We start from the raw sequence: 12,198 nt of genomic DNA on the forward strand, positions 1-12,198 counted from the left end.
AACGAGCAAGTGCGTTTATCAGCTAAAGACCCCGTTAAACCGTGTTTGTACTGCATTGACAGTAAAGGCATTGCCATCAAATTAATGCCATTGACAATTGAAAAGACACCTTATAAACAGACTATTGCATAAAAAATAAATTACAAAACACTGGACAACTTGAAAATGATATATATTCCATAAGCTAAGGAGGTGTATGCGTGTCCTAGGAGTCAGGGGAGCGCATACCGTGGTTTCGTTAGGTGGAATGCTAGACCATCGCAGGATACTTTCAGACGGATAATGATACTGAGAGGTGAAGTGTCCTGCCCAATAACACATGCACAAACCATTCTGTGCCTTTAATTTAGTTTATTTTGCATTAAAGTGAAATTTTAATGTACATTCTATCGGCCTTTATCCCAAATCACCACTTCTGACATCACGCAACAATTTCAAAGTTTCATTGAAAGCTTTTTATATTAGCGTTCATTACCATTTACATGAAAATGTCCAAAGCTGTACATAATCCTCGAGCAGCATCCGTGAGAAATAACTATGGTTATGAAAGGTTAATATTATGAAATAACATAATTATTCAACAGTTACTTGTTATGTAATCCTGTCTTTGTAATATCAATGCAATGTTGCATAGTCTATTTCTACAATCACCTAGATTTCAATCTAAAAACTCATTATAGCCCTTCCTCGGCTAAGCGGCCATATTATAAAGTTCGTGATCACTACTTGTACGTGTCCATTTTCTATGTCACTATTTTTCTGATCGAAGAAGACTTTAAGGGATGACATCCGCTTTTAGACCTAAAGAAAAAATCACAGATCTTTAAAAAGTAGAACATGACATTCTTTGTAAATACACGATAACAAAAATGTTTTTGTTATGGGGGGCAATTTACAACATGCTTTTTAAGAGACAAATTAATCGTTCTTTCCAAGCTCATTTCAAATCACAACATCTTTCTTGGAACCCTTGCACCAGCAACTATAATACTTTCAAACATAAAGATTGATATTGAGAAACCCAGCTTACTGTATTTAATTTAAAATCAGCCTGGCGGACGTAATCAGTAATACCACCGCTCCTCGTGAAAAATGCGGCATAGTAAAACATTTTTAATTGTACATCTAATTACTCACAATATTTATTTCTTCGCCTCTAGTGTTGTCTCATGTACCACCTTATAAGCAGCAACTGAAAGCGTAACAAAAATTGTTTGTGTCTCTTGATGGCACTTTTTGATGTTACACTCACAACCATCCTGCACCGCTGTTGACTTATTACCACCTTGGCCACATCTTGATCGAGTATCGTCACCAGCCCCACGGTCTTTTTTGGAAGTGGGAATGACGGGCATTTCCACTTGTCCTGATTGCAGCTGGTTCATTTCAGCCAAAGCACCAACTCCTCCCTGCATGTCATTAAGAGGAAGAAGCACCTCCAGGCAGCAAGACAAGGACCAATGTGGATTCTTGCGCCATTTCTTGAAGTACTGATAAAGGTGCACTGCATACTGAACTGGGAGTGAAAGAGAAAGTAAGACGAGTTTCCCATTAGCGGAAATTGCTGTGAAATGGTGGTTGAAACAAAATCGTTTGGGTTTTAAGACTAGAAATGCTGCAGCCAAAGATCTTGTTTTCTGGCAACAATATCTGGGTTCACCTTTTTCTTTTAAGCAATTTTTAACACGAAGCGAAGGCAATTCCCCGAAATCATAGACATAACTTTCCTCGATATCAAGGACAGAGTTTGTTTCAACCATGGAATTTAATATTTGTCGTAGATTATTTATCAAAATAAATTGATATGATTTCAGGAAATTACGTTCATCGACAACACATTGTGATCATAGTCACTTTTTTCACTTGTCGATCTTCTAATATTCGTTGCCGACTTTGGAGGACATGAAGATATGACTAAATATTATGACCAAGGGTAAAGCCAAGCTGAAACAACGAAATATAACCTTTCCTTGGCGAAAACCTATCATAAATGCCTACCCTGCCCTTTTAAGCACTTATTAACTACTTATTTAAACGTATGGTTATTAAGCATCAGAGTTTATTTTTTCACACTCTCATCTTACCAACAAGAAGACCGACCACCGATGTATTGGCTACAATCACCAATGCCTTGAACAAGGCCGTGTCTGTATACGGATCTGTCGAGCCTGGAATATTCTCCGCGGGGATTCTGCTCACACCTCCAATGCCCAAGTTGACAATAGTAACACAAAGTGATACCACCATCAAACGGTTCTCGACTGCGTCTTGTATGGGACTGATAAAGGCAAACACCATTCCATACATTCCAGCGATTACCCATGCCAAACCAATGTAGGACCTGCTTTCTTCTCCCACAAGAATCAGAACCGATGTCAGGATTATTTTTCGACACATTTCAACCAATTCCCAATACCAAGAGCGACGCTTATAGTTTTCAAAGAGGAAACGCAATCCTGCGATCATTTCCATGCTAGAGCCTAGATTCCGAGAATTTTTGACGCCTTTTGTTGCCAACATTACCTTTCGTTGTCTCCAAAGAGAGGTGAATGAGGCGGCTGGAAGGGCAATGATATAGGCAGTAGAGATGTACCCCAAAATAAGTAAGTGGTTGTACATTGGACCTTCGCATCGTACACTGTAATCTGCCTTCAGGTACTTGAAACACGACTCCTCTTTTTCATCTCGGCAAACTTTTCGACAGGCGAACGGAAGGACATTGGCTGTTTTAGTGCAGGTGCTGAGATACGTAACATACAGAATAAAAAACAGATTCCTGTACACAATCTCTTTTGTCTCAGAGAGTTTTCTTAACTTTTCCTCCTTGTCAATGTCTCCATTTCTTAAGATGATGACTTTACGCACTCCGTAGGCGACGCCTGAAACAACAATGACAAGAGCATTTATTGCCATCATTGCAAACATGCTTCCAAACGCATTCACTCGAAATCCCGAAATTAGGCAGTCAATGGGTGTTATCTGAAGTACATTCATCTGAAGTACTTCTGAATACTTGCCAATAACTTGAAGAGAACCTGGCCATTTTATGTAGGAGAACGCTTCCAGTAGACCATAAGTGACTTGATAAAAGCCAATTACGATCTTAAGTTTCGAGAAAAACATGTCCAGAACAGTGCGGCCTTGGTCCTTCTTAACCTTCCGTTTGCTTATGGACCTCACCAGACCCAACAAGATAATCAGTAAAACGGCCACAACGATGGATAACTGTCCCATCATCCACTTTTTTGATGGACATTGTTGGCATTCTTGCAATTGCTTGTAATGTCCTGAACTGCAAACGGCACAGAGAGGACCTTCATAGCCATTGTCACAGGGGGAATCTAGGCCACCTTTGCATGACTCCCCTCTTGCACACCTATAAGGCGTTGGTATCGGATGAGGGAATCTGACATCATCAACACCAAGTGCTGGTAAGGTTGCCAAAAGATTTGCTATGTACTCTTTGTAACGATCTTTATGTGTCTCGTTCCGCCATTCCCACCAATAGCCAGATTTTAAAGATGCATAATCATCTTGGCATTTCAGTCCACCTTGGCCGCATTTTTCACATTTGTCAAACATATCTGTTCGATAATATCCCTTCAAACATTTACAACCGCGAAATCCAGCGAAGAAATCGGTATCTGTTCCTGTGGAACAGTTGAAACGAGCCATAAAGGGTTAAAAAAGATCACTATATTTATAAACACTTCCATCTTTATGACTAAGGTACCACCGCGTTTGATTGACAAAATCCCGAAATAACAATAAGTGGAGAAGTTTTAACAATTATCCACGAAATCTTATATTCACCTAAGGAAATTATAGTACATTTGTTAATCCGGAATAAAGACTGTCGATGCCACCCGTCCATTTTATAAATACTTTAAGTAACAGAAAGTATTATTTACAAATGAACGATTGCCTTTAACATGAGTATGTTTATTTCTTACCTAGTGGACAAGACTTGCAATCTTGTGGCCGTGTTCCTGGTGCTTTGTCATATGCAACAAAAGAACCATTCGGACACTTCTTGCAATTATCAGCAACGTGGCCGACATTGTCAGAGAAAAACCCTCCTGAAAGAAAAAAACGTTGAAGCCTACAATAAGTATAAAATAAAGCAAATGCAAGGCAATATTTAAAGGGGAATTGATAAATTTAAGTTATCCTTCGTCTGCGTTGGAGACGAAGAAGGCACGTTAAACTTCGAATGCAAAATTTAGAGTTTCAGCTCCACTCCTTGTTCTATCAGTTTTATGTGTACCTGGCTACGACAATGGATGGTATTAGTGTCCATCTGCCATGTGTATAAATTGTTTGAGCTCACGACCAATAGATTGCTGTTAACCAGCGATCGGGTAACTTTCCATCTCAGGGAATGAAGACGTTAGCAAATTAATATGGGGAAACTCGGTCAGGAATTTAAGGGAACTCATTTATTACATATCAGTGTCTTGCCTATCCACCTTACCTAGGCATCGAAATGGCAAAAATACTGAACCTTGACTACTTACTTATATGCTGCACATCCCAAACTAGCATTCAGTTACTTACAACTGTTACTTTGTTTTGCTGTCTTAAGTAAGTTAAACTAATTAATTTAAACACGGTGACCTATTCTGGCTAAAAGGCTGGTATCCATAAGGGGACCTGCATCTAAAAATTACATTACATTAAAATTTAAGAGGAAAATTATTAGAAAATACTATGCTAATTGCAATACTTTTCACAAAAAGGAATTAAAACTGCATCTTTGAAGCCGGATATTATTTGTAACCTGTCACCTAAAAGACATATGGAAACTACGAATAGTGGTCCAACGTTGTTATAAATCACCATAAAAGTGTACTGAAGCGATAAACAAGTGATATTATTGTGATGCTATCAGGAACTTTAGATCTCAACTTGAAAAAGTCAGGCTGATTTTTTCAAGTTTTGTCCTTGTGGACTGGAAAAACACCTAAAAAATATTATTGCTCCCTTCTTCCTTCAACAACAATTTACTTTATACCTCCATCTTGAAGTACTAGGTGCATTCCATGTACGAGAAGACATATTCACCAATTTTAATACTTTTTACCGAAAAGCATATAAATCCCCGTGACAGTGTCCCTTTAAAGACATTCTTGTTTTAAAAAAGCTGTCTTTTCTGTCTCTCACTGCACTCTCTAAGGGCAAGCTCGAATGTATGCTAGACATGCCAAAAAAAAAATAAAGGAGATAAATACCTGGAGAGCATGGCGTACAGCCATCTTTTCCTCTAGATGAAGTGTTTGAAAACGTTCCAACAGGACAAGGAAGAAATGTATGATAAATGTCATCTGTAATGTTGTTATATATTCTTCTGAATCCTGAAGCCATGATAGCCGAGATAAATGATTTATTTTCCCTTGACTCTGGATAATAAACTGTGATGGCTTCTGCTTCGGAATTCAGAGGATTCCTAGGAGAATGCAAATCTCGATATTTTGAAATGAAAAACATTGACTTACACCTCTAACTCTGGGTATAGTCGTACCAGACTATAGGGGAATACCAGACTATAGTCTTTCCAGACTGTAGGGGAGCAGGGATGGCGCAGTGGTGAGAGCGCTCGCCCCCCACCAATGTGGCCCGGGTTCGATTCCGGTCCGGTGTCATATGTGGGTTGAGTTTGTTGTTGGTTCTCGTCCTTGCTCCGAGGGGTTTTCTCCGGGTTCTCCGGTTTTTCTCCCTCCACAAAAACAACAACAACAGCACTCCCAAATTCCAATTCGATCGGGAATACACGGCCCCACAAGCTTCTAGCATTCAACCCAACCGTGTCTAAATAAAGGTAATTTATTTATTACAGTGATTTAAAAAACTCACGATAAAAGTAACCGAGTTGGTAAATGTTACAACCAAGCATAACCCTTTTGAGTTCAGAAGTTTTCAAGTCATATGACACTGTTGCTCCTTGTGCTAGAAAAAATATAGCTTTTTATTGTAACAAGCTAACGCGAGGAAGGTTCAAACCCCAAAATACCTTATACACCAATCCAATTTCATCCAACTGTTACCACTTCTTACCACCACTTCATACCACTTCTGATCATTTAAAAAATCTGTTACCCGCCATCATTAGCAAATTTTTCGCTTTGTTTCTGTCCAAATACATACAAATATATTGTGCAGTTCTTGGCTGGAGAGCGAAATTTCAGTGTTCCCACTGTTCTATTCTTCATTATCCTGACAAAAAGAAATGAAAACCAATTTTCAAAAGCATCGCTTGAACAAAGGCCCAAACTGTATCTCCGTCCATCACCTATGGTTATCAAGGGGAGTATACACCTATTTGAAGAATCGTTGACCCAAGAAAAGCATAAAAAATGAACGATGCGACCCAAATATTTACTAAGAAATAAAAAAACTATCGTACTTTGTGACACAATACAAAACAATTATTGAATGAGGTTTTTGACATAACCGGAATAATCAAGGTCGAGGTGAGTGTTATCAGCCGAATCCGAAGGAAGAAAACGACTCTAATAATTGTTTTTTTATACATTGTTTTAAAGAAAATAACGACAAACGATTTCAACACTTGTGCTTATTTGTTGACCGGCTTTTGAATGTTTATACTTCTCAAGATATTCGTCAAGCAGTTATTTTGCAACTTTTGTCGATCTTTTTGTGTTTTTCGAGCCGTCCAGAACTTTTCAGTTTCTTGCTCGGTTGAAGAAGCGAATCGACGCGCCATGTTTTTTTCTTCGCTGTGTGCAAGAAGCCACTCAGACCGCCCGTGAACTAAACAATGATCCCGGAAATCATACATAGCGCGCGCAACCCACAGATTATTCAGTAATCTGCTAGAAGATTAGTGAATAATCTTTAGGTTACGCGCGCAATGCATGATTTCCACTTAATAAGATAGGCTTCATAAATCATGGTCTTAAGGCTCTCAAAGAAAGAAAATATCTTGATCAGCGATTAAAGAAACAGTACTAAGCTTAGCAAGTCTGTCTACCCAAAATAATATTGTGGGGTCATGTCGTTCATGTTAAATGCTTTTTACGGTGGCTGAACACAGTTTTCCAATCTTTGGAGTACGTAATATAAATATTGCTCTCACGCCCAAACCGTCGCAGTTGTCGAGCTCAAATTGCCAGTTTACACGATCAGCTACTGCATTTGAATTTTTGCGTGTCGCGAAAGACCATGTTGCGTTACCATGGCAACCCAGCTAAAAAAAAATCAACCAACAAAGTTGAATACGGCTTGATTCAGTCATTACAGTGGAACCTCGATTTAACGAAGTGCCAAGGGACTGGGGAAATTTGTTCGTTATATCGAGGGTTCGTTATATCGAAAACCTCGCTATAACGAATTCGCGGAAAAACAACGAAAATGTTCGTTATATCGAGGTATATTTAATCAGTTTTTAACGATGTTACGCTGCACTACGCACCCAGCATTCCCGATATTAAAGGTCAAATGAACAGAAATTTCAAAATGCCATTTTAACCCCTCAAACGCTAAAACTATCCATTATTGAGTAAAATTGAGAAAAATGTTTGTTTTCCGAATCTTAAAGCGTGAATTACAGCAAAAAATACGAAGATTTCCGAAGGCTTCACGAAAACATTTTTGAATGACAGCGCACTGAAATGGAAGGAATGGAACGAGTTTGTGACGTCATAATTGGTGTTTTTGAAGACGACCGCAGACCAATTCCGCAGACCGCACCGACGGCAACGTCAACTTGAGAATCTCGCAGCTTTCCGGACGCATTCTGCGTATTTATCGCTTTATGAACTAGCTCCCGCTGAATATTCAAAGAAAGCGTTCAACCCCAAATAGAAAAACCAAAAATTAGCCGTCGTGGCTGACGTTGTCCAAAATACGCAGAATTTCGTTATTTCACATTGTTGTTCGGCAGAGAACGGCTTTGAAGTGTACCAAAATTCAATATGCACGTGCATAGTTAACGCGCGTGCAGAACGGCTTTGAAGTGTACCAAAATTCAAAACGCACATGCATAGTTAACGCGCGTGCAGATAATTCTGCTCATTAACTTTAAATGCTAATGAGAAAGAACAATAGAGATTCCTGATTTGTTTTCATACCAGCGTGCATTCTACCTATGTCTCACATGATATGAAAAACGACAGCAAACAAAACTTTAAGCTATTTTTGTGCTTTAGCTATTCTGTTTTAAAAAAAAAATAAGCCTCTCTAAACAACAACCAACAATCAATCCACTGAAAAACGGCCGAATAGAACGAAATAACTGCTTGAAATGTCACTAAACACATTTATTTAGATTTTAAGGTGCCGTCTGCGGAATCGGTCTGCGGTCGTCTTCAAAAACACCAATTATGACGTCACAAGTTTTTATTTCCGACAATTTTCCGACAATTTTTCCGACCACTATACGATTATGACAGCCTAAAAAAAGCATTTTTCAACTTGCAATATCCCTGCGAAGTAATGACCGATTGCTTTGAAACTTTGGGATATGTTTATTTGGCTCTTAGTAAACACATGGGCAAAAAATAACAAAAATCGAAATTTCTGTTCATTTGACCTTTAACGATTTCTGAAAATAACATTTATACATGATGTCTAAGATATTCACATAGTTAAGGACATATGTACTTGAACTTGTTCTCTTGTTACAGGATAAAGGATTTTCATCCTTGTTGGTCTGTTTCGCATTCATATCTTGTCGGGTGTTGAAATTTTTTTTCGTTATATCGAGGTACATTATACGTTTGGGTCTCTGGACTGTGTTCGTTATAACGAGGATTTCGTTATATCGAGAGCTCGAGGTTCGTTATATCGAGGTCCAGTTCCATAGTTCCACAGTTATATAGAGGTTCGTTAAATCGAGGTTCCACTGTACAGCCTTGCCAAATTTCTTAAAATTCTAATGACGGGTTCGTTAGAAATCGTGCCTTTTTGCAAAGACAATAAAACGCGCGATCGCAGCCTTTTGATCAACTGCACACGCGCAGCATTTAAATTTTGTTTGTCTCTTAAGTTTGTCTCAAAGCCTTGATCGCGCGCGCACGGACTCAGATCAAGAGAGCGCGCGGAAACTGTGTTCAACCACCTTAAATGGTCAACGTTTTTCGGTTAGGTGTATATAGTATATTTATATCAGTGCCATATGATTCTGTCAGTTTCCGGTCATGAATAGGATACATCACAGTTGAGAATCTAGATCGTGGAAACCAGCGAAAGACTCAAGGCTCAATATCTTCAGTCTCGTCCGTAGCAAATATCTGTTGGAAAAAAACAATGAAAGATTCCGCAAGAAAAACATGCCGTGAAAATAAAATAAAATGTCACTCAGAATCACCTTAATTTTTTAATTAGTTGTTTCATTTATTTTAATTATTATTGTCTGAGATTATATTAGTTTTATATTAGTTTTAACTAACCTATTTTTTAAATAGTATTGTAAGCGCATTGAGTTTTTTAAATTCGCCCAAAAAAACTTTATTATTATTTCTGAAATACTAAGCTATACAAATTAACGAGTTTTAAAATGCTTACTTGATGGCCATAAAAAAGAATTGAATTGACTAACTCCAAAGTGTTAAAAATTCTGATAGTAATATAAAAAGAGATGTTTTTCAACGTTTTTTTATGTATCTGCTTCTTTTTCGCCTGATTGTTGTTACAAGTCTCACCTTTAGTACTGCAACCCTCTCATTAACAGACTTTTCCCGCTAATTTATTGATAAATTAATGCACACTTAGGTCTTGAAATGTTTTAAAATTCCTTTTTTTCTTAGTAGAGTAGAAGAAGGTGGCATTAGATCAAACTTGGTCGGAAATAGAAACAAAGCCAAAATGCAATACAAATGCAGCACGAGATGTTTTACATGTAGTAGATTCCAATGTTCAGAATAAAGCATTTTGCTTTGTCCAACTTAATTGCATGGTCATCCAACTCTGGTCGATTTTTTTCAGATTTAAAAATATTCAAAATTTGTTTCAAGATTGCGTTAAAGAAAGCGAAAGCTTAGGTACTTACTCTAAAGGTCTTACTATCTGATACTATCTATATTGCACACCTCTGATTTCTCAAACCTCTCGATGACTTGAGTTAAAAGTCTTATCCCTTAGAATTGGGTAACTTAGTCGAATTTGCAATTTTACCCTCGACTTTTTTAACTCAAAAAATATCTCGAAGCAATTTTCGTTTGACTTGAAGGTTCAAGAATTCGGATCTTGCTGGAGTATTAATCTTCAAATTGTTTACTTACATATTTAAGTTACTGCCACCGTAAAGTTGAAATGCTTCTGGTTCGATTGTCTTTATAGGATTGTCTGAAAGCATTCTTATAAAAAAAACAATGGGAAAATATTATTAGTAGCAGACTCGTTACAATTCAGGCCGTCTGTTCCAACTTTTATGTCTTTATAGTCTGACAGATTGACATATTTTAGTTTAGATTTGATAAAATCAAGACCTCGCTACCGTCAAACTGTGAGAGGCTTTGCTTCTTGTTTCTTGTTATAAACATGATTTCTCTTTCATCATTTGAAAGTCATTATTGGCGAAATTTGCCTGCCCTCATCCTTTACTGAAATAAGATTAAACTTTCCGATGAACACAGAAAAACCCCATAAAACTTTAATATAATTTGATTTAAAAAGCGCGCGATGAATCAACACATTGTTTAAATACATAAATACAGTTGGTTGTCGCAACAGCGACACTTCTTATTTTCGGCATGAAGCAAAATCGGGAGAGTACAAGAGAGAGAAAAATTGCGATATCTTTGATGTGGTTTCAAACAAGCACATTTTTGCAATAAAGATATTGCTAACAATAAACAGAAGCTGAATAACATAAAATGATTAGCACGTTTTCATTTCCTTAAATCCTTTTGCGTATAAATTTGTTTAGTAAAGAAAATAACGAAGAAGGTTATACTATAACAAGATATTAGGGTTATTTATATAAAAAAACTAGCAATGGTATATTGCAATTCCTGCGTTTTGATTGGTTAATAGAGAATGGTATATGAGCTCATATGCCATTGACCACAAATTTGGTAGCCGATTCGCGTCAACGAAAACAGCTGGGGAGCTCGAATATTGCAATTCTTTGGGCGTTTTTAATAAAACAATCCACTCGTGCTTGTTGGATATGAGATCGTTATAGCCAACTCGGTGCTACGCGCCTCGTTGGCTATTTACCATCTCATATCCAACGCGCGCTCGTGGAATAATTGTTAAATATCTTTTCAATTAATTAAAGCAGACCTTCAATATGATATTAACTTACATTAAATTATATGCTATGGTCCTTATGACGTAACTTACTTGAAATACATACTAACAGTATCGCAAGCTCACTTCTTGTAACTACAAATCTTCACTATTAATTTATTAAATTATAATTGTTGAGTTGCTTGGTTTCATTCCTATAATTTGGATAGATTTAAATAATATAGATCTACAAACATTGTAGTTATGCCGATGCTTTTGCAATTCTTAGTTACTTTAACTATTGTTAATGATCCTCTTTCGAGGGCTGGTTGAGTTGTTGCTAAAGCAATACACAAGTGACAATGACACACTGGTTGTGGGTAAAATAAGGGGTGGCAGGGAAGCGTGACTTGGGTCTAGTGGCCCAGGAGGGGAGCCCTCCTGGGGGGAGGACAGATCAGGTGGTACCGGGGGTAGCCACCCTGGGTTAAATGTTCCGGACCTGCCTCTAGGGGTGAGGCCCATATCCCACAGTCCCGAGGGATTGTGGGAACCAGGAGGGGGAGCCCCCCCTGGGGGGGAGTACAGATCAGGTGGTACCGGGGGTAGCCACCCTGGAATGGATATTTCTCCGGACCTGTCTCCAGTGGGCTAGAGGCTTACTGTGGGGTAAAGTGCAGCCAAAGGGTGCACTTCCCTGCCACCGACCTTTAATCGCAAACGCCAATACAATTAAGGTAAAGAAAATAGGACAAAAGTCTGAGTAACAACGTAAATCACTAGTTTTCATTAATACAGGAATGGTAGGCTTAAGCAACCACTGTATATAAAAGCAAACGCCAAGTAAACCGTAAAGAACTGAATATGTGGGTAAAATGGCGAAACACAAGGGTTCCAATCATGGGAGGGAGGGTGGGAAAAAGGAACTTGTGAGGATCTGCACGAAGCAAACAATGATTGCAAGAGGCGTGTGTGATCGAACTAGAGGTAAGGGGCATGCAGAGG

At 38.2% G+C, this 12,198-nt stretch overlaps 1 protein-coding gene across 1 annotated transcript in view; it reads right to left on the reverse strand.

Moving 5' to 3' along the window:
- Positions 1 to 339: 339 nt before the first annotated feature.
- The window catches only part of LOC144662703 (uncharacterized), a 40,542-nt gene continuing 28,683 nt past the window's right edge, over positions 340 to 12,198 (reverse strand). The window contains exons 22-26 of the mRNA XM_078523568.1: positions 5,232 to 5,446; positions 3,954 to 4,079; positions 2,085 to 3,650; positions 1,138 to 1,516; positions 340 to 801 (exon numbers count right to left, since the gene is read on the reverse strand). Coding sequence (XP_078379694.1) covers positions 1,143 to 1,516; positions 2,085 to 3,650; positions 3,954 to 4,079; positions 5,232 to 5,446 — 2,281 coding nt within the window. The 3' untranslated portion in view covers positions 340 to 801; positions 1,138 to 1,142. The remainder of the gene's footprint in view (positions 802 to 1,137; positions 1,517 to 2,084; positions 3,651 to 3,953; positions 4,080 to 5,231; positions 5,447 to 12,198) is intronic.

Source organism: Oculina patagonica, chromosome 8 (assembly GCF_052425735.1).
Source record: "Oculina patagonica isolate OP01 chromosome 8, crgOcupat, whole genome shotgun sequence".
Taxonomy (NCBI): domain Eukaryota; kingdom Metazoa; phylum Cnidaria; class Anthozoa; order Scleractinia; family Oculinidae; genus Oculina; species Oculina patagonica.